Source organism: Xenia sp. Carnegie-2017, unplaced genomic scaffold (genome assembly GCF_021976095.1).
Source record: "Xenia sp. Carnegie-2017 unplaced genomic scaffold, XeniaSp_v1 HiC_scaffold_11, whole genome shotgun sequence".
NCBI lineage: Eukaryota > Metazoa > Cnidaria > Anthozoa > Malacalcyonacea > Xeniidae > Xenia > Xenia sp. Carnegie-2017.
Window position 1 is genome coordinate 44,657 of NW_025813414.1, and position 27,923 is coordinate 72,579.

Consider the following 27,923-nt stretch of genomic DNA (forward strand, 5'->3'; position numbering starts at 1 on the left):
AGAAAAAGCGTGCAAACGTGATCTTTTAGCGATTGTATACTTTTATACATTCATAGTAATATTTTGGATATGTTTTGTTGAAGATTAAGATTTTTGTATTGCTCAATTTAAGTTCAATAAGTAACATAGATCACAAAGTTTGCTAATTTATATTGATGCTTTAAGACTCCTTACATGACGTTTCCGCAACACACCCGAGGTCAAAGTTCGTATATATTAAAATGCAACAATGTGTATAGTTCGTTATTGAGGATAATGTATAGATTATTTTACATAGGGAAAGATATTTATACGCTATAGTTAATTGTAACTGTTTAATTTCAACTTATGTTTACATTAAATGACATCCTTAAGCCAACTTTACTAATATTGATCGCTATTTTCGTGTTATACATCCATAATCATCTTGTTGTTAAAGATTTGAAGCTTTGCTGCGATAATACAGGTTTGTACAGCTATCTCATCTTTGTTTGTTGCCTGACTGATAGCATGTCGACTCCGTGGACCAGATTTTTTATCGTGATTTATATGACATTATAGATTGTCGTACGTCTATCTAATATCTTGAGTATAAACGATATGTTTTTGAAAGATGAGTTTACATATACTCTAGCCTAGTGTCTTCATCAGGAGTGATCTGATGTTGAAACTTGAGTCTTTATATACTCCAGTCTAGTGTCTTCATCAGGAGTGATCTGATGTTGAATCTTGAGTCCTTATATACTCCAGTCTTATGTTTTCATCAGGAGTGATCTGATGTTGAATCTTGAGTCCTTATATACTCCAGTCTAGTGTCTTCATCAGGAGTGATCTGATGTTGAAACTTGAGTCCTTATATACTCCAGTCTAGTGTCTTCATCAGGAGTGATCTGATGTTGAAACTTGAGTCCTTATATACTCCAGTCTTATGTTTTCATCAGGAGTGATCTGATGTTGAATCTTGAGTCATTATATACTCCAGTCTAGTGTTTTCATCAGGGTGATCTGATGTTGAATCTTGAGTCCTTATATACTCCAGACTAATGTCTTCATCTGGGTGATCTGATGTTGAATCTTGAGTCCTTATATACTCCAGTCTAGTGTCTTCATCAGGAGTGATCTGATGTTGAATCTTGAGTCCTTATATACTCCAGTCTTATGTTTTCATCAAGAGTGATCTTTTATTGAAACTTTCGCTAGTGTTATTTAACCATGTTATCTAAAAACTTTATCCTACATAGTCCATTTTGTATTTGTGTTTCCACTTGTTTTCTTTAATGTTTTAAAATAATGTTCTTGACAGCAGAGAATTATTCTCATTATGATTTGGTCGTTGGAATACTTTCATCGCGCGGCAACTTTGATTTGAGGCAAAGTTTACGTGAATCATGGGTTGGCTATGCAAGACGACATTCATCTCTAAATAAAAGGTAAACACAGGAAAACACTGAATTTCTTGAGGGTAGCTGTAGTGTTTTTGTATTCAATTAGAGCTACTTAGCGTGTGAAACGTTACAGCAAACACAATATTTGTGAAGGTAAAGTGTAGAACAGTGTTTCAAATTGGCCTGTCGCGTTTACAACGAATTTCTTTAATACCAGAGAACGTTTACAACGTATTTCTTCAATACCAGAGAACGTTTACAACGTATTTCTTCAATACCAGAGAACGTTTACAAGTATTTCTTCAATACAGAGAACGTTTACAAAGTATTTCTTCAATACCAGAGAACGTTTACAACGTATTTCTTCAATACCAGAGAACGTTTACAAGTATTTCTTCAATACCAGAGAACGTTTACAACGTATTTCTTCAATACCAGAGAACGTTTACAACGTATGTCTTCAATATCAGAGAACGTTTACAACGTATTTATTCAATACCAGAGAACGTTTACAAAGTATGTCTTCAATACCAGAGAACGTTTACAACGTATTTCTTCAATACCAGAGAACGTTTACAACGTATTTCTTCAATACCAGAGAACGTTTACAACGTATGTCTTCAATACCAGAGAACGTTTACAACGTATTTCTTCAATACCAGAGAACGTTTACAACGTATTTCTTCAATACCAGAGAACGTTTACAACGTATTTCTTCAATACCAGAGAACGTTTACAACGTATTTCTTCAATACCAGAGAACGTTTACAACGTATTTCTTCAATACCAGAGAACGTTTACAACGTATTTCTTCAATACCAGAGAACGTTTACAACGTATTTCTTCAATACCAGAGAACGTTTACAACGTATTTCTTCAATACCAGAGAACGTTTACAACGTATTTCTTCAATACCAGAGAACGTTTACAACGTATTTCTTCAATACCAGAGAACGTTTACAACGTATTTCTTCAATACCAGAGAACGTTTACAACGTATTTCTTCAATACCAGAGAACGTTTACAACGTATTTCTTCAATACCAGAGAACGTTTACAACGTATTTCTTCAATACCAGAGAACGTTTACAACGTATTTCTTCAATACCAGAGAACGTTTACAACGTATTTCTTCAATACCAGAGAACGTTTACAACGTATTTCTTCAATACCAGAGAACGTTTACAACGTATTTCTTCAATACCAGAGAACGTTTACAACGTATTTCTTCAATACCAGAGAACGTTTACAACGTATTTCTTCAATACCAGAGAACGTTTACAACGTATTTCTTCAATACCAGAGAACGTTTACAACGTATTTCTTCAATACCAGAGAACGTTTACAACGTATTTCTTCAATACCAGAGAACGTTTACAACGTATTTCTTCAATACCAGAGAACGTTTACAACGTATTTCTTCAATACCAGAGAACGTTTACAACGTATGTCTTCAATACCAGTGAAATGTTTGGTAAACTAATCTGATTACCGATATGAGTAACGTTTTAGCAATTGTCAGATCTACGTAGAATCGAATTGGACATTTTTAGCTGACCGCCATTCTTTAAGTAGTGTAGCGTTTTGCGTTTCTATGATGGCCTATTGAATATACCAACAGCAAGGTCTTTAGTTTCGTTTATCAGTTTTGTTCTACACAAGAACAACTCATGCAAACTGCATTCTTTGTCATATGATAAATTTAACTGTGTTGACTAACGTCATTGTATTGAGGCTAAACTCGAATATTCACAAGAAATAACGGTTCACGGTACACTTGCCTAAAATATCCCTTTCTTTGCTGTGGTTTTTGGCCAGAGTTCCCAACAACCGTTTCTGTCGCAAAAAATTGTACCAGTGATATAACTAAGTACAATGACTAAATCTGAAAAATAAAGTGTTGGTTACTATTCCATTGTTGTTTTAGAGTGTTGGTGAAGTTCATCGTTTCAAATAATGCATGTTACGTTCCTCCAGAGTTCAGGATTGATCCTTACAAATGCGAAAGAAAGAAAATCGAATCTCAAGTTTGAAAATTTACTTTTGATTTGATAGTTGTGAGGTTTGGCGCCTGGAAAAGCCGATATAAAACAATATGACGTTGGAATCTCGATGCAGGCGATAAACTAACGAGGCACATATTTACAAACGTCGAACATAACCTACTATACATGTGATATTTAAAGTTAATCAGTTGCGGATTACTCATTACGAAAAGTAAACCAAGACATTGTTAGTTTTTACTTTTTGCTGCTTGGAACTTGCTAAAAGTGCCGTTTTTAGACCATTTATGATGTTGAAAACCGTACGTGCGATTGAATATCGACGAAAAAGACTTTCGTACCATCTAGTGTTTAAATGCGCGAGGCTAAGAACTGACGAGGATTTCCCTATTTCTGCAGACTGTTTTGATAATTTTTAAAGTTTATTTTGAACTATTAATTTCTTTTGTATCGTTCACACTATGTGTTACAAACGCAAGCTAGGAAATGCAAAGGCAAAGGAACGTAAAGAACGCAAACGTTGTCAAGAGACTGAGCTTAGTGGAGGGATTAAATATCACCAGGCCTCGTAATTTTGCCTTAGCCTACATGCTCCGTAATTATTAATCAGCCACTGCTGCGAATTTATCATTGCTGTATGTATTTGTAGCGAAGATCAGACAGTCTTGATGGAAATATGTGTTGCTATCTCTCATGGAGATTTTACCGTCATAGAGGCTGGAACGAGTGCATGATCAAACGTGTTTATATGTTTGTCATATTGATGTTTAGACTACGAAAATGAAGTAATTGCTTACAAACGACCAAATGAAGAAAATTTGAGATATTTTCACAGTGGATCTATCGGATGGGACTTTGATGTGAGTATTAGTTAGTTATTTGTAGCCATTAAGAACTGCTCAACGGACACTGTTGCATTGAACTTTGGGACCTTCTGAACAAAGTCTGAAACCTGTTGCATAAAGTGTCTGTTTGGCTTCAGGAGTAAAATTTGGGTTGGCAATACAATACAATTATTTTTATACAGATCATCCGTCCCATTATTTTGACTCGTCTTGGCATCTCTTTATCATCGTTGAATTCAAAAAGAAACTCTTCTGTTCGACTCTACGACAGAACAACTAAGGTTAAACCATGCAGTTTATAAATACCGTTTACAAGTTATTTGATCTAAATTGTTTTATCTCGTTTCAGAGCGAAATTATATCTGTTTATTTCTCTTTCCAAGACCCTGGTACAACAGAAAACGGTTCGTCGTTTAAAGCAATTGAAAACTTTATTTTGCCAAAGGTGAGTAACAAGTCGATAATTTATCAAAATATTCAAGTGAATTGTTTGAGCTCGGGTATCGTTATCATGTTTGTACAGGTTAGTAGAGTGCTGAGAAGGGCTGTTGGTGTTGATGTTGACTGATGTTTCGACAACCTTAGTGGTTGTCATCTTCAAAGTCGAGTGAGGAGTAAACGTCTGCAAGCAGATAACAAATATGGCAAACCTGACGTTTACTCCTCACTTGACTCTGAAGATAACTACCACTAAAGTTGTCGAAACGTCAGTCAACATCAACACCAACAGTCCTTCTCAGGACTCTACTGACCTGGACGATCTACATGCACAAACATGTAAGATATTGAAGCTTAGTCACAAAGTTAATTATGACTTTGAACTTTTCTATAGAGTTTGAACATTTGGTACGTTTCAAATGCCATTATAGGACTTCAAGGGCAGCGTCGTGTCTGAAAACGTAAAATGTTCAAGTTCTCGATGCAGAAAATGCGAGTATTTTGCCAACATTGAAAACGGAAGGATTATTTCAATGTACACAAGGTATAAAACCATAAAGAAGTTTTATGTCATAGCCAATCGGAGGTGAATGTTATGATTTAGAGCAAGTGAAGCGATTTTCTCCGAAAGAATTACTATCCAGTAATAAATGTTTTTCTTCGGTGCCCTCTTATCGATATTTGGACTAAATTATTGACATTTTACGATATTGCTAAATACAAGTTTTTCAATGGATATTTATTGTTTATTTTACAACAGATTCTTGAGCACGAGGCTTTATTTCGCTTTTGATGTAGCAAATTCATGTGTATTAATAAACAATTGGTTACTTAATCGATGTTGCAAGCATTACTAATCTACTAGAACGTATATAAAGGGTTTTCCAATTCAATGTTAAATAATTTTATATTTTGTTGGCTACAGTTACAAATCTATGGTGAATACTAACCCAAACCTACTCTTTTTTCCTAGATAAGACGGATTAACAACGAGTTCGCCGTCTTTCCCGAAGTCGAGGAATCAATTCCTGATGCTAGATGCGTGGATGGGGCTGGAACGTTCATGTATCGACTTTACAGTAGGTGTTTTTATGCTACATTACGTACGTACTGACTTCTTCGTTTTCGCGGTTAACAACGAGAAATTTGATGCAACAGTTGCTCTTAACTGGATTTTTTTCTGCGCACATTGAAAAAGAAACAAAATATCCTCAGCAGTAAAGTGGATTTGTTGCTAGCATTTGTTTGGGAGTAAGCCTCTTCTCAATTTTAGTTTAATTTTAATGAAGAATGCCTCTCCTGTTGTAGCCCACGCATTGCCCCAAAGTAATTTTTTTTAACTTTTGCAATATCCTTGAATGTTCTAGTTTCTTTTTATACAAAAAAAAAGATTAAATTCAAAAGCAAAAAACCCCGTTTTCGGTCCATGCTTCCCGATACCTGCTTAAGCCGAGGCACTAGAACGCCGCATGTTAACGTTTCGGTAGGAGATTTCGGCCCTCCACGCTATCCTACTTGGGAGATGCAATAGCAAGCTTCCGCCCATCAGACCGAGATCACCTGCGATAGGCTTTGCTCGGGGTACGCAGGGAGAGTGCGGTCGCGACCGAAACGTCTGGACCCTAAGCCACTGCATACATATCGCACCCAGCTTCCACTGCTAGTTGACATCTACTATACCTAATATTGGCTTTATATATATATACAAAATTCAGAGGCTTACGAAAGTTGCGGTATTATTAAAGTCACTACTGCGCATGCCCAGATGATTTCTTTGATAATTTGCGACTAAGTGAGCTAATTGCCACAAATATAGTGCAAGTACATATAGTTAGTCGTTGCCATGACTATAAACAATTGGTCGAATGTACTGCGCATGCTCCTGCGCATGCGCAGATGATTTATCCATTTAATTGTTACTAAGCATGCTATTTACTTCAAATTCGGTGCTTGTAGATGCAGCTGGTCGTTGCCATAACTATGAAGTCAAAAACTGTCAAGTGAACTGCGCATGCTCAGTTGATATCTTTAATAATTTGCTAGTAAGCAAGTTATCTACTCCTAATTGATTCTAATAAATGCAGTTGGTCATTTCCATGATCGTTTACTCAGACAATTGGTCAAATAGACTTTGCTTGTACTGCGCATTTCCAAGCGTACTGCGCATGCTCAGATGATTTTGCGTACATTTATGTGACCAAACGATTTAATCACTCAGAAAGCGATGAAAATAGATCCAGCTTGTCGTTACCATGACTATGAAATTGAAAAATTTGTCAAATGGACTGTGCAGACTCATATGAAGTTTAAAGCCTAGTGCCAAACACTAATATTCCCTCACCAAATATTAAAAGAAAAGATGGTACAATGCTTTATGAATAAATTTCTTTAAAGTCTGTAGCAACTTGCAATCCTCCGTAGATTCTCCGGGGAAGAGAGTCGTGACAAAAGAGGAAGAAGAAACTCGAATGTCGGAGTGGCAGCGATTGAAAGACGATGAGAATGAACGTTTACTTAAAGAAAGCAGAACTATTTCTGATATTCTTTTTGTTTCAAATGTCGATGTTTACAGAAATCTTCCATCCCAGTTGCTTCAGTTTTTCTCGTGGTAAGAGAGTGTCTGAGACTTTTTATATTTTTTCATGCCACTGTGAAATTTCTGGCGATAAGTGGACAGTCTCAAATCAACTTTAAACATTATTTTTGCCCAAATAACTTGCATTAGTGTATAATTCATCTCGCCAGTATCTCCTTACCTACGACATCAGTCGTCATATGTCATATTGATCTTGCTTCATGTCGGCTTTTCTTTTTAAATAGGCTCTCGGCGACTTTAAGTTTTTCCTTTGTAATGAAAACTGACGATGATTGTTTTGTTAACCTGGAGACCATCTTACAGGTTTGAAAGCTCTTCAATAAATAATAGAAAATACGTGTTGGTATCTTGGGAGTTGGGAGTACGTAGAGGTAACTTGGGAGTTGGGAGTACGTAGAGGTAACTTGGGAGTTGGGAGTACGTAGAGGTAACTTGGGAGTTGGGAGTACGTAGAGGTAACTTGGGAGTTGGGAGTACGTAGAGGTAACTTGGGAGTTGGGAGTACGTAGAGAACTTGGGAGTTGGGAGTACGTAGAGGTAACTTGGGAGTTGGGAGTACGTAGAGGTAACTTGGGAGTTGGGAGTATGTAGAGGTATCTTGGGATTTTGGAGTACGTAGATGTATCTTGGGATTTTGGAGTATATCAATCTGGTGGCTTAAGCGTGGTTTTTAAAATGGTTTAGATGTGGTTTTAGAGGGTTTAAGGGTAGTTTAAGGGTGGTTTAACCGTAGTCTAGGGTAGAAGCGTAACTTAAAGCTTGGACCACCTTTAAACCACGCTGAAGCTACCTTAAAACTCCTTAAAACATTTTACGCTACCCTTAAAACATCCTTACTCTACCCTTAAACCACCCTTAAAACACCCTTACGCCACTCTTAAACCATGCTGTGGAGATGATTTTACACACCATCCCAGACCTCTCATTGAGAGCTTTGGAATGAGCCTCGTCCCGAGTCTCTACAATAAAAGCACGAGGAAATAGAAATTGCGCATGCTCAGTATAGAGTCGATTTCAACATTAATTACCTCCGGAAGTATACAAGCTGCACAGATGATTTTTGACTCAATCTAAAGATTTTACTCAATCAAGCGATTTGTAAGGGTGTCTTTAATTAAGCTTTATATCTTTAATAGTGTACCGAAGAACTTCACGACTGAAGAAATATTTGATATTTTTAGGAAATGGAAAGTCATAATTTAAAAAACACGTCTAAATTGTGGTGGGGAAGGTTAGTTTAGCTCAACTCCGTCAGTACACAATATTCTGTGTACGTGTTTGTAGATGTAGATCGTCCAGGTTAGTAGAGTTCTGAGAAGGACTGTTGGTGTTGATGTTGACTGAAGTTTCGACAACCTTAGCGGTAGTCATCTTCAGAGTCAAAAATACTACTGCTAAGATTGTCGAAATGTTAGTCAACACCAACAGCAACAACACTTCTCAGGACTCTACTAACTTGGACGATGTACATCTACAAACATGTAACGATACTCCCGGGTTCAAACCATCTACTTTATACTGAGTCCATTCTAAAGATTTTATTGACATAGTGAAAATCCTTTTGAGATATCATGTTTTGGGCATTAGGAATTGCCAAATTTATAATATTTTTCAAGTAAAACAGAAACGAGATTGCAAACATACGAATTAGCGTTTTCCATGCGACTAAACTATAAATAAGGTATGAGAATATGAGTTGTAGTTATTGCTTCTAAATGCAATTGCTTCTTCATATTTACAGCTTTCGTACTGATTGGTTGATCGAGACAGGGAAAATGGGCCGAGCCTGATTATCCGGGAGTGGCTTATCCGACATTTGCCTGCGGTGCGGGCAGCATTATATCTTCGGATATTGTTCACTGGCTGGCAAAAAACGAGAAATCTCTAAAACGTTATCAGGTATATGATAGAAAAACCACGACGAGATTACAATGTTGAAAGTGACCTCTTGATGTGTAAAGATGTAGTTCTCAGAGTACTAGATATTGACACATGTTTTTTCTTTCTTGTGTAAAGGGGGAGGATGTCTCTATGGGTATTTGGTTATCAGCTATTGCTCCTGAAATTTATAAGGTAAGATCTCCTTTTCTTCTCTGCAAGTTTGTGACGGTTGTTCAACAAGATCCTTTATGGTGATCTTACTCTTACGAGCCCAGGTTCTTATGAACCAGCGGCCGAACATGTGACAGTGTTTCCTTTCTATTTCAAATACTTCAGGATGAGCGATGGTCGTGTTTCGGGGATTGTCAGATGGAAATGTTTACCTTGCCCGAGCAGGATGCCGATTCTCTTCTCTATTTATGGGAAAACTTTATGTCCTGCGGTAATCCTTGCAAATGTTGAGGTACGTTAGTTATGTCGGGGGGGGGGGAAGAGGGAGATAAGAAAAATTCCAAATCCACACAAAAAGATAGAAAAGTACAGCTTCAATTAAACTTTTTATCTTTTTTTTTCACTTAATTAAATCTATTTTCTCTATATTACAAATTTAATGTTTTGGCTTTTTACGAACGACATTAATTTAAATTAAATAAAATCTATAGCGCTGTGTAATATCGACATTATTCCTGCTATGCAAATATTTTTGTGTTCATTAACTGCAAAAACAATCGAAATAATTCCGAATAATTTTGCTAAAAAATTTGCCATGCAGGTGTAAAGATTTCGATTAGCCTCGCTTATGTCCCTGCGTACTTCATGTAAAATATTTATTGCAATGCTCATTGTGTAAAGTGTATAAGTACAGACTTGACTGCGATCAAATTACGTCATAGCGTCAAATTACGTCATTAGCGACGAAAAACGTCATAAAATCAGAGATAAGCATAAAATGTTTCACATTTTCTTAACGAAATGCATGTCGTTTTTTGCGTTTGAATATTTATTGTGGGAAAGGTTTAGTAAGTCGATTCGATCGTTTATAATTAACTTTCTTCTCGTAGGAGTTAATCTTTATGTGGAAACATCTTCGTGGTAGTCAAGTTGTACCACAGTTCATTGTCAAATCTCATCTTTCCTGAAACAGGATCCATAAATATTCTCTTCAGTAGAACACACGGCCATATTCCTCCAAGAATCTTTTCAATATCACGAGGATTCAACAGAAACGTTTGACATGACCGTTAAAGTTTCTTCATCGGAAACGCTACTACCGTTTGGTAGGGCGATAAAACGATCAGCGTTTTTAATATCTTCTATTAAACTTCCACCTCTTTCCTCGCGGGTGAACACGCTACCGTTGCTTGTCAAGCTGTCGGCAACGTTCGACACCTTTTGACCAATTTTATCGGGAGATTCCGACTCTCGACCCTGAGCGCTCTCCGTCTCGCTGTTGAATCTGGAGTGACGAGTCTCGCTACTCGTGGAAATGTAGCTGTTTTCTTGTGGACTTCCTTGTTGTCGTCTCTGCTCTCGTTGTTGTTTGTATTCACATGCTGCAAGTTTCGCAGTCAAATCACGTATTTCCTCCTGTGAAAAGTGTAAGGATAATGATTTTAATATAGGAATGTCATTAATTGAACATCAAATCGGCTTATTTCATAAGTGTTAACGGATTCTTTGCTACAATTTCAATGGTTTTAATTGAGGATAATTACTCTATATTGAAGATGATAATCTCTGTAAATTGGGGATAATAATCAACTACAAGTGATAATGATCACTTTCGCGTGTTGCGTGAGTTGAGATTTTGGCAGTTGTTTAACAAAGCATATTTCACACGTTGTTTGACGTGCGCCTATAAATGGCTTAATGCATAATGTGCTGTCACAAGGAGCACACATTCAATTTTCAAGTTTTGAGAAACTGAAAGACCGTAATTGGACGTGAATACCATCACAGGGACCAAAGTTCAACTCATTTCCCCCATACCTTCCTGTCAGACCCTGGCGCATCTCACGATCGACTCGTTCTTTAGCAACTCTGCGATGATCTGACAAATCTCCCCTAACCCTCAAACCTAGGTCACCCACTTTGCAAATGGAGAGTCGTTCTTTGTATTTAAGACAATAACCATTGACATTGTTTCTTTGAACATTCTTCGAAAAATCCTCGTTTTAATCTGTACTCAAACAGTATTCCCAAAACATCTTACCCTCAGTTGTATATTCTCAGTTTCCAGACCCTCGCGGCTTTTCTCTTCATCGTTTTCGCACACCAAAGTACCGTCCTCCAAACGGTTGAGATGAAATGGTGATTTACGAAGATCCGTCATCGTTGTGGCTATAGACGAACTACCCCGAGAACGCCTTCTTTGATTTACATTGTATTTTTTCAAGAAGTATACCTTTAAAACAGACAGGAAAAATTTAATATCGAGGAGGGCAGGTGGTATAGGTCAGCAAGTACACAGACTGACTTAAGCATTAAATGTTTGTAAATGATGATCGTCCAGGTTAATAAAGTCCTGAGAAGGACTGTTTTTGTTGTTGTTGACTGACGTTTCGACAACCTTAGCGGTAGTCACCTTCAGAGTCAGTGTCAAAATGACTCTGAAGATGACTACCGCTAAGGTTGTCGAAACGTCAGTCAACAACAACAGTCCTTCTCAGATTTATTAACCTGGACGATCATCGAAACTAATACTCCCGGGTTCAAACCATTTACTTTATTAAGCATTAAATGTTATGTACTGGAATACTTGAGTATGCTTCGAAACAGAGAAATGTCCTTTGAAAAACGCGTCGTGCAGTTTTATAACATTCATACTTCCACATTAGTCAATATGTGTCGTAATGTATCCTAAAACATTTCGTAATTTAATGAAAACGACTTCGCGTGACCTAAAGCATAACAAAGAGATAAGTATCTTCGCTGCTGCATGATTCCTTTCGATGAGAGAATGTAACCCTTGGCTAATCTCTTTTGATATTTGAAACGAACGTCCAAGACATATTTGGCCATTTGTTTACGCTAATTTGTTCACCATATGGTGTTTCAACGACAATATTCAATTTAAAGTTTTGAAAAATAAAATTTAATGAAGAAAATATAAGGCATCGAGGATAATCTGACGTGTTTATCTTCGAGAGCTCTTCAAGTTGGGCTTGGCCGTTCTATTAAAAAGCTTTTGTTCTATTTTCTTTTCGGGCTCATTGCCAATCGCATCATAACACACTTCATAATCAATCGTAAAACGCTTACTCGTTCATTGATGGAAAGCCAAAACTCAACGAAGAAAAGGTCCAGTAGATAGACGTATTGACAAAAAACCCGAAGCTCTCTAGATTACAAATTTCTGCTTTTTGAGAGGTTTTAAGATCCTCTTTCATCGGCAGTAATTAATACTAAGTTAACAGTACAACCATTACCTTGAAAGCAAAGAGCAAAACCAACATAACGGTGGCAATGACATGCGTTGACAAACTGTTTACGACATACGCCACATCAGGATTGTGAAAGTTATCTAGAAAAAAATTCTAAATAAAAGAGAATGTTGTCAAAACAATTCAACCTTTAATGCTATAACCAACAACTACAAACAATAACGACCTTATCTAACAACATTTGAGAAACTAACCTTCCACTCCTCTTCCTTGTAAACGAGACAAGTCTACTCAAAGGCAGAGAGCCTTTATGCCCTTCTGCTTTTGAGTAGACTTGTCTCTTAAGAGAGAAAGTCTCAAATGTTGTTAGATAAGTCGTTAATGTTTGGTTATAACATTATATCTATCATTCTTTTTGTTTAATAACATTCCAACAATTCAACCTTTCATGAAAAATGACAGTAACACCGATGCAAACATTTTGCCTTACCTCAGAAGACCAACTACGATCTTAACAAACAGAGTGTTATATATACACCAGGCGATGTACTTGCTCTCGTTGTACGCCGAGGGCATTTCGTACACGGATACAAAGCCAAACACCCACAGCAGAAATAAAACCTCGCCTAGGAAAGAAGAAAGGGATACAAAATTTAGTCTCAGAGAGTAAGAAAATACATGGGAATTATAACAAGTTTCACCATAGATAAACTGGGGATTATCAAAGTAAATGGTTTGAACCCGAGGTATCGTTACATGTTTGTAAATGTAGATCGTCCAGGTTAGTATAGTCCTGAGAAGGACTGTTTTGTTGTTACTGACGTTTCGACAACCTTAGCGGTAGTCATCTTCAGAGTCAAAACTCTCTGAAGATGACTACACCAAATCAATCAACTCAACAAAAACAGTCCTTCTCAAACTATACCAACCTGGCGATTATCAGTTGTGGTCGTGCCTATAGTCTTAGGAGAGTAAAAACTTACAGTTGTAAAAAAAGCTTACAAGCAAAATAATAAAAGGACTTTACCGATTTCAAAGGCATTAGTGAACCACGGTTTGACGCAGCGCCTGTATTTGTAACCGGAATTTGTCTTTATCGTCTCATATTCGTGATCTTGTGTTAAAGTCCAGATAGCGAAATAAGAGCGTGAGGATCATCAGGTGAAGTAGGATCATCAATAATCTGTTATATACAAAACATAATTTATCCATAGAATCATAGCAAAGTTACGATGGACAGATGAGAGTTATTAACGCTATAAAACTTAAATTCAATATATCGTATAAAGTACCTCAAATCCCGACGATTTCTCGTATCGAAAGGATTCTAAAGTAAAGATGAAAATTAAGATGAAATTTCGAAGAACTGAAACTAGAGATTTTTCAACAAAAATGTTGAAAATACCTGTACTACCACAAGATTCTTCAATGTCTATGCTCTAAAATAATAGTCATAAAAACGACAATTTCAAAAAGCATAAAAAACTCAATATTTGTAACTTTGGCGAAAGATACAGGATGAACATGAAACCTTCTCAGAAGACGATGGAACAAGACCATAACCATTTGATGTGAACTTCTTTCAAACAACGTTTGCGTAATCCGTTAGCATACCATGAAAACTAACTTCTGGTTTAGGCGACGCTTTACTAGCAACCTCCTCAACGTCTTCAGGACAATTAACGTATACTGAACTGGTGTCACAAGGCTCAATGACGATGACCAACCACTAGCCATACCTAACATGTTACCACGAGAGATCTTTCTTGGGTAGATGAAGGTTTTAGGAACTTCAGACAAGGGTTGTGTTGAGCTGAGAACTAAAAAAGAACAAATATGGATAGATGATGAAGTGGAGAACAAGAATAGAGGTTATAGAAGACACACTACGTATGCTCATTGGTGTTTCACAAGAGTATACATTACAGGATAACTATGGATCCAAGTAGTATAAACAACTAGGTACATTTAAGCAATCCATCTTTCCCATCGTAAACACAAGTGTCAAAAAAACGTGATCAAATTACAAAATTCGTGCAATCAAATAGTCGGACATGGCATTGTATTTGTAGAAGAGCCAATAAAATAAAAAGATTCTCTTGGGGCATTTGTAAATATTAGTTTAGAAATACAGATCGACTAATTATAAAGGCAGAAGATGTAAGAGTGAATAAAAACCATTTCCCGTCAAATCAAAGGAAAGCTTGGATATGACATGCAATATGCAAGTATAAAGTTGTAGAGAAAAATAAAAAACATTTTTAAGGTTGTCACGGATATTTCGAGTGCCGTAACAAAGTGTTGACGAGTTTCACATGCATGCCAAAAATATATGATGGAAAACTTGCTCAGCGCATCTACAAGCACCAATTTCAGAGCTCGCTCTGTCACAAATTAATTGAGAGTCTGAGCATGCGTTGTCAACTCCACAATCTCTCCAAGCTGATAGTAACGACCAACTGGAGGTACTAGTACCGATTTGGAGTAATTAGCTTGCTCAGTCACACGTTTTAAGACAAATCATCTGCGCATGCGCAGTCTCATTGAGCATGCGCAGTCAACTTGACCAGCTACCCAAGTTCATAGTCATGGCAACGACAAATTGCATCTACTAGCACCAATTTTGATGTAAATAGCATGCTTAGTAAATATTTAATAGAGAAATCGTCTGCGCATGCGCTCGAGCATGCAGTCCACTCAGTAATTGTTCATAGTCATGACAACGACCAACTATATGTACTTGCACTACATTTGTCAATTAACTCACTTAGTCGCAAATTATCAAAGAAATCATCTGGGCATGCGCAGTAACGATAACAATCATCCCACAACTTTCGTACGCCTTTAAATTTTGGTATATATATATAAAGCTAAAACTTCATATAGTAGATATCAACTAGCAGTGGAAGCTGGGTGCGATATAGTATGCAGTGCCTTAGGGGCCCACACTTCGGTGGCGACCGCACTCTCCCTGCGTACCCTGAGCAAAGCCTATCGCAGGTGATCTCAGGGTCTGATGGGCGGAAGCTTGCTATTGGCATCTCCCAAGTAGGATAGCATGGAGGGGCCGAAATATCCTACCGAAACGTTAACATGCGGCGTTCTAGTGCCTTGCGCTTAAGAAGGTATCGGGAAGCATGGACCGAAGGGGGTTTTGCTTTCGATTTTATCTTTTGTTTTCTTCTCATAAAACAAACCAAGCAATGTTTCAATTAACTTCTTATGACCCTGTCTTTTTCTGACACTTATAAATAAAGACAACCTTAAACATGTTTTATACCAATTTTATCGGTTTATATCTTTCTGATTTAACTCTTCCATTTACTGTTTCTCATGTATTACGAGCAAACCATACATATGTTTCATGGAAAACAAACAAGGATTATGTGGTTCCCTTAGTTAACATGCGACGCTCTAGTGCTCAACTATCTCGGGGTATCGGGAGGCATGGATCGAAAACGGGATTCTTTGGTTTTCAAAATTTATCTTTTCTTTACAAGAATTCTTCTCATAAAAACTAGAACGTCAAGGATATTTCAAAGGTTCAAACAACTTCTGCCTTTTGAACTATAACAAAAATTCTAAGCATGTTTATACGTTTTTATTTATTACCTTTACAACGTAACACTCATAACTCTCTCGTGATGAACGAGAGCCTCATTACAATATGACTCTTTCATCATGAACGAACGCATCCATGGGCTTCACGGAAAAAGGGATTATGTACTTTGTTATAATAGTTTCTACAAAGATAACATTTATTAAGCTAAGAAATTTGAAAATAAAATATATTTGAGTTATTAGCAAATAACAAGTCGAGAATTCATTGATCATACTCATTCCAATTGGTCTGGAACAACCATGACATTTATAATTTTGACCATCCAACCCTTTATCAAGGGCTATATTGTTAATTAACGACAGTAACTTCATACGTCGTTCTTGCTGAACACCTTCAGGTGAAGTAGGATCATCAATAATCTGTTATATACAAAAACATAATTTATCCATAGAATCATAGCAAAGTTACGATGGACAGATGAGAGTTATTAACGCTATAAAACTTAAATTCAATATATCGTATAAAGTATCAAATTCCGACGATTTCTCGTATCGAAAGGATTCTAAAGTAAAGATGAAAATTAAGATGAGAAATTTCGAAGAATTGAAACTAGAGAATTTTCAACAAAAATGTTGAAAATACCTGTACTACCACAAGATTCTTCAATATCTATGCTCTAAAATAATAGTCATAAAACGACAATTTCAAAAGCATAAAAAACTCAATATTTGTAACTTTGGTGAAAGATACAGGATGAACATGAAACCTTCTCAGAAGACGATTGAACGAGACCATAACCATTTGATGTGAACTTCTTTCAAACAACGTTTGCGTAATCCGTTAGCATACCATGAAAACTAACTTCTGGTTTAGGTGACGCTTTACTAGCAACCTCCTCAACGTCTTCACGACAATTAACGTATACTGAACTGGTGTCACAAGGCTCAATGACGATGACCAACCACTAGCCATACCTAACATGTTACCACGAGAGATCTTTCTTGGGTAGATGAAGGTTTTAGGAACTTCAGACAAGGGTTGTGTTGAGCTGAGAACTAAAAAAGAACAAATATGGATAGATGATGAAGTGGAGAACAAGAATAGAGGTTATAGAAGACACCTACGTATGCTCATTGGTGTTTCACAAGAGTATACATTACAGGATAACTATGGATTCAAGTAGTCTAAACAACTAGGTACATTTAAGCAATCCATCTTTCCCATCGTAAACACACGTGTCAATAAAACGTGATCAAATTACAAAATTCGTGCAATCAAATAGTCGGACATGGTATTGTATTTGTAGAAGCCAATAAAATAAAAGATTCTCTTGGGGCATTTGTAAATATTAGTTTAGAAATACAGATCGACTAATTATAAAGGCAGAAGATGTAAGAGTGAATAAAAACCATTTCCCGTCAAATTACAATAACGCGGAGAGGAAAGGAAACACACAAAAAGATGATGCGGTAGGAATTTTTAAAGTGTTCTTTTTATTGTTTTTGGTTGCACAATTTCATATTAATTTATTTTTATTACCACAGTTATATTAACAAAGTATGTGTACAAATTTATTTATGCCCACAATGTGGTGTAAGGAAAAACACTTATTCAGACACATTTTCCAATTTCAAGTCTGGATTCTCTACATCCTTTAATCACAATGTCATATATGTTAATAGAATAGCAGTGTGTCATATGAATCTCAAATTTTGAACAAGAAAATGAATTTGGGAGTTTGGTAAGTTTACATATATTGTAAAACTATGTAGATATAAAAATACGCTATGTTTATGGGTTTTTAATTTATATGTAGAATGAACAAAGTGAAGATATTGCTGAAAATTATGACAAGCACCAAGAGTTAACCACAAAACACAAGTTTTAATGTACATATTGATATTGTTTTCTCATGAAAAGTCATTGGAAGTGGTTATATGTAGGACTGCTTTCACTAGAAATAACTAAAAATTTTGAAGTAATTTAAAGAAGGCATGCATTATTTAAACACTTATTAAAAGTCTGTACACATTTTAAATTAAATAATGGTCTTTATTTGTAGGACTCTGAAGATATCTTTACCAAGCAATCTATCTCTATTATTACAGAGGAACCCAAACAACCATGTCAACATAGTCAAGTAGTTCTCACATATACAGTTATACTTTATACTGTTTACCACTAGTCATGTTTTAATGTTATAAATTGACAATATGCTTGTTGATTGCTTATGCATGAAACACTGTCTAGCAAAACTTTATTAACATCTGGTAGAAATGTGCTCAACAAACATAAAAATATATTACAATAGATATTTTGAAACAGTGAACATTAATAATTACTGTGTACTTGCTCTTTCAAGTCATTTGTCACCCACTGGCCACTATACTGGGCTATTGTTACAGTTTGACTTTGCATCAAATGTATCATGTCAGCAATCCTTTGTTGTTCATGATTATAATGCAAACAAAAGAACAATTATGGTGATGTCAAATTTTATTTCCATAATTTCAATGTTAGGTATATACCCAACTAAATGATATTACTCAATACGCTTTTTTTGGTGCTATAATCTGCATGTATTTTTTTCTTCAGCATAATTCATTTGTATTTGTACATCGATATCCCCACCTATTGCTTGATATATTTGGACTTGTGCTACTCATGTGATGCAAATGAAAGCAATTTGTTGATGCCCTACCTAATAATATAATTAGATCCTCAAAAGGTATGTAAAATAGATGTTACTGCAGAAATGATTAAAACAGGCCAACAACATTTTGTACTTGTCAGATATACCATATCCGAGTTGCAACACATATTAGCAATGGAAAAATATCTGGTTGTGTATGATAGAAAGTTTGGTATTGAAGCCAAAGATTTTATTGAAAAAGTAAGTTTGTGTGTTACTCTTTCAGGATATAAGGTGTCTGAACAACTTCACCAAATTTTGACTTACAACATACTATTTGTTTCAAGACCCTTGTCAAAGATGTGAGAACTTGTTACATATTAATCTGACATTGCATGTAGTGAATGTCAAATTTGTATTTGCTTATTTTTCAATGTAAAGTTCTTCATGTGGTATGGGAGAAAATGTCTTCATCCTTAAATATCAGTTTATTGTACATTTCAAACCCTTGTGAAGTCATCCTTCATGTTTTACAAGCCCTTGTTACATTGTTTTATTACATGTGGATGTTAACCCTTCAATTACAAGCAAAATATTGTTAAAACTTGTAATGATTATTTACACAATATATTTATCATGGAATTTCTTTTATGATGCAGAATCCAATCCATGTGCAGTCTGTTTGTGATCATTCTACCAAATTTTAACCTGAAGAAGTATATTTTGTTACATGAAAAATAACTTTTTGTACAAATACACGTATTGTTTCTCAACCTTCTAATTACCCCAAATTTGTTTACCATACATCCTGTGCCTAAGTAGGGCTTCTATAAACTATTCTTGTGATAACCAATGAGCATATTGATTTATTTATAACTATTGAGGTATACACTTCATCTCATCCACATTTGTACATACCACAGTCATACATTGTAGTATAAACTAAATGTATGACAAGAATCTAAAGTCATTTAACCATGTTGCTTTAGTGCCTGTATATATGAAGCACTTTCTAAGGTTTTGTGAAGTCATAATTAAATAATTATTGTCTGCATAACCACAAATTGTTGACAACACATACACACATATTGTACAAATAGTTCACACAATTTACACCACGTAATCGAGTTACACATACACATAATTAATCTTAAAATATTGATTTTACATATTTTTGGAATTGTTAGTTTGTGATTATTTTCAGGGATTGCTTAAAATCTTTGGTAGTCATGGGGTTTGTACTTTTGTATTAAAAATCTCTAGCGAGTTAAAATTTCATCTATTTTCATATTTCTTGATAATCCTTAAAACCATGAAATCGTTGATGAGGATTGAAATGATTCTATTGAACAAGTTTTTTTGGAATTACACCAATTGAGACTATTTTAATTGGCTACACTTAGAAAGAAAGGTTTTTATATGAAAACAAGTATCAAATAATCTGCAATGGTGAACATCCTTTTATTTGATATATATTTCCTTTATGTATGTTTTAGCACTTTAAGCATTTTTACTACAAACAAAGAACAAATGGTGATTCAAATTTTATTTCCTAATTTCCTGATTTTGTTGTAAGTTCTAAAGTTTACTCAAAAGTTTTTTTGGACTATAATCTGCATGTATTTTTCTTCAGATAATCATTTGTATTTTACATGTATCCCCAGTTATTCCTTGATCTATGTATATTATTCTCATGTGAACAAAAAATTTTTCATCCCTACCTTAATTACAATTTATCCTGAAAGGTATTTGATAATGTATGTTACTCTGAAATTGTTAAAACTTGAAACAAATTTTGTACTTGTAGATATAATATCCGTGTTCTTATCTCTGAGGTAAGGCAAAATGTTGGCGGTGTATATAGAAAGTTTGAATTAAGAATGTTATTGAAAAAAGAATGTTAGTGTTACTCTTTCATGAAATAACATCAACCTTTAAAATTTTGACTTTACTTACACATTTTCAAACAAGTCAAAAGAGAAAAAAATCTGCCTTGAGTAGACTGTCTCGTTTACAAGGAAGAGGAGGAAGGTTAGTTTCTCAAATGTTGTTAGATAAGGTCGTTATTGTTTGTAGTTGTTGGTTATAGCATTAAAGGTTGAATTGTTTTGACAACATTCTCTTTTATTTAGAATTGTTCTAGATAACTTTCACAATCCTGATGTGGCGTATGTCGTAAACAGTTTGTCAACGCATGTCATTGCCACCGTTATGTTGGTTTTGCTCTTTGCTTTCAAGGTAATGGTTGTACTGTTAACTTAGTATTAATTACTGCCGATGAAAGAGGATCTTAAAACCTCTCAAAAAGCAGAAATTTGTAATCTAGAGAGCTTCGGGTTTTTGTCAATACGTCTATCTACTGGACCTTTTCTTCGTTGAGTTTTGGCTTTCCATCAATGAACGAGTAAGCGTTTTACGATTGATTATGAAGTGTGTTATGATGCGATTGGCAATGAGCCCGAAAAGAAAATAGAACAAAAGCTTTTTAATAGAACGGCCAAGCCCAACTTGAAGAGCTCTCGAAGATAAACACGTCAGATTATCCTCGATGCCTTATATTTTCTTCATTAAATTTTATTTTTCAAAACTTTAAATTGAATATTGTCGTTGAAACACCATATGGTGAACAAATTAGCGTAAACAAATGGCCAAATATGTCTTGGACGTTCGTTTCAAATATCAAAAGAGATTAGCCAAGGGTTACATTCTCTCATCGAAAGGAATCATGCAGCAGCGAAGATACTTATCTCTTTGTTATGCTTTAGGTCACGCGAAGTCGTTTTCATTAAATTACGAAATGTTTTAGGATACATTACGACACATATTGACTAATGTGGAAGTATGAATGTTATAAAACTGCACGACGCGTTTTTCAAAGGACATTTCTCTGTTTCGAAGCATACTCAAGTATTCCAGTACATAACATTTAATGCTTAATAAAGTAAATGGTTTGAACCCGGAGAGTTGTTTAATGATGATCGTCCAGGTTAAGTGAGAAGGATGTTTTGTTGTTGATGACGTTGACAACCTTAGCGGTAGTCATCTTCAGAGTCATTTTGACACTGACTCTGAAGGTGACTACCGCTAAGGTTGTCGAAACGTCAGTCAACAACAACAAAAACAGTCCTTCTCAGGACTTTATTAACCTGGACGATCATCATTTACAAACATTTAATGCTTAAGTCAGTCTGTGTACTTGCTGACCTATACCACCTGCCCTCCTCGATATTAAATTTTTCCTGTCTGTTTTAAAGGTATACTTTGAAAAATACAATGTAAATCAAAGAAGGCGTTCTCGGGGTAGTTCGTCTATAGCCACAACGATGACGGATCTTCGTAAATCACCATTTCATCTCAACCGTTTGGAGGACGGTACTTTGGTGTGCGAAAACGATGAAGAGAAAAGCCGCGAGGGTCTGGAAACTGAGAATATACAACTGAGGGTAAGATGTTTTGGGAATACTGTTTGAGTACAGATTAAAACGAGGATTTTTCGAAGAATGTTCAAAGAAACAATGTCAATGGTTATTGTCTTAAATACAAAGAACGACTCTCCATTTGCAAAGTGGGTGACCTAGGTTTGAGGGTTAGGGGAGATTTGTCAGATCATCGCAGAGTTGCTAAAGAACGAGTCGATCGTGAGATGCGCCAGGGTCTGACGGGAAGGTATGGGGGAAATGAGTTGAACTTTGGTCCCTGTGATGGTATTCACGTCCAATTACGGTCTTTCAGTTTCTCAAAACTTGAAAATTGAATGTGTGCTCCTTGTGACAGCACATTATGCATTAAGCCATTTATAGGCGCACGTCAAACAACGTGTGAAATATGCTTTGTTAAACAACTGCCAAAATCTCAACTCACGCAACACGCGAAAGTGATCATTATCACTTGTAGTTGATTATTATCCCCAATTTACAGAGATTATCATCTTCAATATAGAGTAATTATCCTCAATTAAAACCATTGAAATTGTAGCAAAGAATCCGTTAACACTTATGAAATAAGCCGATTTGATGTTCAATTAATGACATTCCTATATTAAAATCATTATCCTTACACTTTTCACAGGAGGAAATACGTGATTTGACTGCGAAACTTGCAGCATGTGAATACAAACAACAACGAGAGCAGAGACGACAACAAGGAAGTCCACAAGAAAACAGCTACATTTCCACGAGTAGCGAGACTCGTCACCCAGATTCAACAGCGAGACGGAGAGCGCTCAGGGTCGAGAGTCGGAATCTCCCGATAAAATTGGTCAAAGGTGTCGAACGTTGCCGACAGCTTGACAAGCAACGGTAGCGTGTTCACCCGCGAGGAAAGAGGTGGAAGTTTAATAGAAGATATTAAAACGCTGATCGTTTTATCGCCCTACCAAACGGTAGTAGCGTTTCCGATGAAGAAACTTTAACGGTCATGTCAAACGTTTCTGTTGAATCCTCGTGATATTGAAAAGATTCTTGGAGGAATATGGCCGTGTGTTCTACTGAAGAGAATATTTATGGATCCTGTTTCAGGAAAGATGAGATTTGACAATGAACTGTGGTACAACTTGACTACCACGAAGATGTTTCCACATAAAGATTAACTCCTACGAGAAGAAAGTTAATTATAAACGATCGAATCGACTTACTAAACCTTTCCCACAATAAATATTCAAACGCAAAAAACGACATGCATTTCGTTAAGAAAATGTGAAACATTTTATGCTTATCTCTGATTTTATGACGTTTTCGTCGCTAATGACGTAATTTGACGCTATGACGTAATTTGATCGCAGTCAAGTCTGTACTTATACACTTTACACAATGAGCATTGCAATAAATATTTTACATGAAGTACGCAGGGACATAAGCGAGGCTAATCGAAATCTTTACACCTGCATGGCAAATTTTTAGCAAAATTATTCGGAATTATTTCGATTGTTTTGCAGTTAATGAACACAAAAATATTTGCATAGCAGGAATAATGTCGATATTACACAGCGCTATAGATTTTATTTAATTTAAATTAATGTCGTTCGTAAAAGCCAAAACATTAAATTTGTAATATAGAGAAAATAGATTTAATTATGAAAAAAAAAGATAAAAAGTTTAATTGAAGCTGTACTTTTCTATCTTTTTGTGTGGATTTGGAATTTTTCTTATCTCCCTCTCCCCGACATAACTAACGTACCTCAACATTTGCAAGGATTACCGCAGGACATAAAGTTTTCCCATAAATAGAGAAGAGAATCGGCATCCTGCTCGGGCAAGGTAAACATTTCCATCTGACAATCCCCGAAACACGACCATCGCTCATCCTGAAGTATTTGAAATAGAAAGGAAACACTGTCACATGTTCGGCCGCTGGTTCATAAGAACCTGGGCTCGTAAGAGTAAGATCACCATAAAGGATCTTGTTGAACAACCGTCACAAACTTGCAGAGAAGAAAAGGAGATCTTACCTTATAAATTTCAGGAGCAATAGCTGATAACCAAATACCCATAGAGACATCCTCCCCCTTTACACAAGAAAGAAAAACATGTGTCAATATCTAGTACTCTGAGAACTACATCTTTACACATCAAGAGGTCACTTTCAACATTGTAATCTCGTCGTGGTTTTTCTATCATATACCTGATAACGTTTTAGAGATTTCTCGTTTTTTGCCAGCCAGTGAACAATATCCGAAGATATAATGCTGCCCGCACCGCAGGCAAATGTCGGATAAGCCACTCCCGGATAATCAGGCTCGGCCCATTTTCCCTGTCTCTCGATCAACCAATCAGTACGAAAGCTGTAAATATGAAGAAGCAATTGCATTTAGAAGCAATAACTACAACTCATATTCTCATACCTTATTTATAGTTTAGTCGCATGGAAAACGCTAATTCGTATGTTTGCAATCTCGTTTCTGTTTTACTTGAAAAATATTATAAATTTGGCAATTCCTAATGCCCAAAACATGATATCTCAAAAGGATTTTCACTATGTCAATAAAATCTTTAGAATGGACTCAGTATAAAGTAGATGGTTTGAACCGGAGTATCGTTACATGTTTGTAGATGTACATCGTCCAGTTAGTAGAGTCCTGAGAAGTGTTGTTGCTGTTGGTGTTGACTAACATTTCGACAATCTTAGCAGTAGTATTTTGACTCTGAAGATGACTACCGCTAAGGTTGTCGAAACTTCAGTCAACATCAACACCAACAGTCCTTCTCAGGACTCTACTAACCTGGACGATCTACATCTACAAACACGTACACAGAATATTGTGTACTGACGGAGTTGAGCTAAACTCACCTTCCCACCACAATTTAGACGTGTTTTTAAATTATGACTTTCCATTTCCTAAAAATATCAAATATTTCTTCAGTCGTGAAGTTCTTCGGTACACTATTAAAGATATAAAGCTTAATTAAAGACACCCTTACAAATCGCTTGATTGAGTAAAATCTTTAGATTGAGTCAAAAATCATCTGTGCAGCTTGTATACTTCCGGAGGTAATTAATGTTGAAATCGACTCTATACTGAGCATGCGCAATTTCTATTTCCTCGTGCTTTTATTGTAGAGACTCGGGACGAGGCTCATTCCAAAGCTCTCAATGAGAGGTCTGGGATGGTGTAAAATCATCTCCACAGCATGGTTTAAGAGTGGCGTAAGGGTGTTTTAAGGGTGGTTTAAGGGTAGAGTAAGGATGTTTTAAGGGTAGCGTAAAATGTTTTAAGGGAGTTTTAAGGGTAGCTTCAGCGTGGTTTAAAGGTGGTCCAAGGCTTTAAGTTACGCTTCACCCTAGACTACGGTTAAACCACCCTTAAACTACCCTTAAGCCCTCTAAAACCACATCTAAACCATTTTAAAAACCACGCTTAAGCCACCAGATTGATATACTCCAAAATCCCAAGATACATCTACGTACTCCAAAATCCCAAGATACCTCTACATACTCCCAACTCCCAAGTTACCTCTACGTACTCCCAACTCCCAAGTTACCTCTACGTACTCCCAACTCCCAAGTTACCTCTACGTACTCCCAACTCCCAAGTTACCTCTACGTACTCCCAACTCCCAAGTTACCTCTACGTACTCCCAACTCCCAAGTTACCTCTACGTACTCCCAACTCCCAAGTTACCTCTACGTACTCCCAACTCCCAAGATACCAACACGTATTTTCTATTATTTATTGAAGAGCTTTCACAAACCTGTAAGATGGTCTCCAGGTTAACAAAACAATCATCGTCAGTTTTCATTACAAAGGAAAAACTTAAAGTCGCCGAGAGCCTATTTAAAAAGAAAAGCCGACATGAAGCAAGATCAATATGACATATGACGACTGATGTCGTAGGTAAGGAGATACTGGCGAGATGAATTATACACTAATGCAAGTTATTTGGGCAAAAATAATGTTTAAAGTTGATTTGAGACTGTCCACTTATCGCCAGAAATTTCACAGTGGCATGAAAAATATAAAAGTCTCAGACACTCTCTTACCACGAGAAAACTGAAGCAACTGGGATGGAAGATTTCTGTAAACATCGACATTTGAAACAAAAGAATATCAGAAATAGTTCTGCTTTCTTTAAGTAAACGTTCATTCTCATCGTCTTTCAATCGCTGCCACTCCGACATTCGAGTTTCTTCTTCCTCTTTGTCACGACTCTCTTCCCCGGAGAATCTACGGAGGATTGCAAGTTGCTACAGACTTTAAAGAAATTTATTCATAAAGCATTGTACCATCTTTTCTTTTAATATTTGGTGAGGGAATATTAGTGTTTGGCACTAGGCTTTAAACTTCATATGAGTCTGCACAGTCCATTTGACAAATTTTTCAATTTCATAGTCATGGTAACGACAAGCTGGATCTATTTTCATCGCTTTCTGAGTGATTAAATCGTTTGGTCACATAAATGTACGCAAAATCATCTGAGCATGCGCAGTACGCTTGGAAATGCGCAGTACAAGCAAAGTCTATTTGACCAATTGTCTGAGTAAACGATCATGGAAATGACCAACTGCATTTATTAGAATCAATTAGGAGTAGATAACTTGCTTACTAGCAAATTATTAAAGATATCAACTGAGCATGCGCAGTTCACTTGACAGTTTTTGACTTCATAGTTATGGCAACGACCAGCTGCATCTACAAGCACCGAATTTGAAGTAAATAGCATGCTTAGTAACAATTAAATGGATAAATCATCTGCGCATGCGCAGGAGCATGCGCAGTACATTCGACCAATTGTTTATAGTCATGGCAACGACTAACTATATGTACTTGCACTATATTTGTGGCAATTAGCTCACTTAGTCGCAAATTATCAAAGAAATCATCTGGGCATGCGCAGTAGTGACTTTAATAATACCGCAACTTTCGTAAGCCTCTGAATTTTGTATATATATATAAAGCCAATATTAGGTATAGTAGATGTCAACTAGCAGTGGAAGCTGGGTGCGATATGTATGCAGTGGCTTAGGGTCCAGACGTTTCGGGTCGCGACCGCACTCTCCCTGCGTACCCCGAGCAAAGCCTATCGCAGGTGATCTCGGGTCTGATGGGCGGAAGCTTGCTATTGCATCTCCCAAGTAGGATAGCGTGGAGGGCCGAAATCTCCTACCGAAACGTTAACATGCGGCGTTCTAGTGCCTCGGCTTAAGCAGGTATCGGGAAGCATGGACCGAAAACGGGGTTTTTTGCTTTTGAATTTAATCTTTTTTGTATAAAAGAAACTAGAACATTCAAGGATATTGCAAAGTTAAAAAATTCCGCCTTAATGACTTATAATTTAAACCAACTGTAAATATGTTTATACGCTTTTACATGTTAACTTTTACAAGGTAACTATCTCATAACTCTCTCGTGATGAACGAGAGCCTCCTTATACAATATAACTCTCATATCATGAACAAAAGTATCCATGAGCTTCATGGAAAAATGGATTATCTAATTCTTATAATAGATTTTACAAAGTTAGCATTTAATAAGCCAAGCCATTTGTATCGTTTAAATTATACCCTTATGTCATAAATTCATTGTGAATAATAACTTTCTTTTTACCTTATTTTCACGGTTCAATCTAGAAAGTAACTTTACATTTCGAGTGATTTTACGGTTAAACAGTTAACTTTTCGGATTCATATGACTTCTTTTGATCGCATAGAGACAGCCATCCAATTTATTACGTACATGCATGTGTACTTTGCACTTCATTGCAAGAAACCACCCTACCAACAAATA

At 36.2% G+C, this 27,923-nt stretch overlaps 3 protein-coding genes and 1 pseudogene across 5 annotated transcripts; 2 read left to right on the plus strand and 2 right to left on the minus strand.

The window, feature by feature from the left end:
- The first annotated feature begins 45 nt into the window (after positions 1–45).
- On the plus strand, positions 46–10,906 carry LOC124445859 (annotated as a pseudogene).
- Positions 9,676–12,653, minus strand: LOC124445934. The gene is made up of 3 exons (XM_046996721.1): positions 12,555–12,653; positions 11,339–11,530; positions 9,676–10,713 (listed from the first exon to the last, which is right to left on the minus strand). The coding sequence occupies exons 1-3, from the start codon at positions 12,579–12,581 to the stop codon at positions 10,333–10,335; spliced, it is 600 nt and encodes a 199-aa protein (XP_046852677.1). The 5' UTR covers positions 12,582–12,653; the 3' UTR covers positions 9,676–10,332.
- A 458-nt stretch (positions 12,654–13,111) lies between these two features.
- LOC124445954 (UDP-GalNAc:beta-1,3-N-acetylgalactosaminyltransferase 2-like) lies at positions 13,112–26,257 on the minus strand. 3 transcript variants are annotated; one of them, XM_046996758.1, is made up of 6 exons: positions 26,180–26,257; positions 25,891–25,969; positions 24,323–24,482; positions 24,150–24,206; positions 23,879–24,005; positions 13,112–13,135 (listed from the first exon to the last, which is right to left on the minus strand). In XM_046996758.1, exons 2-5 carry the CDS (start codon positions 25,923–25,925, stop codon positions 23,880–23,882), a joined length of 378 nt encoding a protein of 125 aa, XP_046852714.1. In that variant the 5' UTR covers positions 25,926–25,969; positions 26,180–26,257; the 3' UTR covers positions 13,112–13,135; position 23,879. The 3 variants fall into 3 exon arrangements, with proteins under 3 accessions (XP_046852714.1, XP_046852707.1, XP_046852699.1); XM_046996751.1 differs by lacking the exon at positions 13,112–13,135 and adding an exon at positions 17,089–17,126; XM_046996743.1 differs by lacking the exon at positions 13,112–13,135 and adding an exon at positions 23,115–23,294.
- On the plus strand, positions 21,974–23,005 carry LOC124445864. The gene is made up of 2 exons (XM_046996662.1): positions 21,974–22,146; positions 22,772–23,005. The coding sequence occupies exons 1-2, from the start codon at positions 22,027–22,029 to the stop codon at positions 23,003–23,005; spliced, it is 354 nt and encodes a 117-aa protein (XP_046852618.1). The 5' UTR covers positions 21,974–22,026.
- Positions 26,258–27,923: the final 1,666 nt, after the last annotated feature.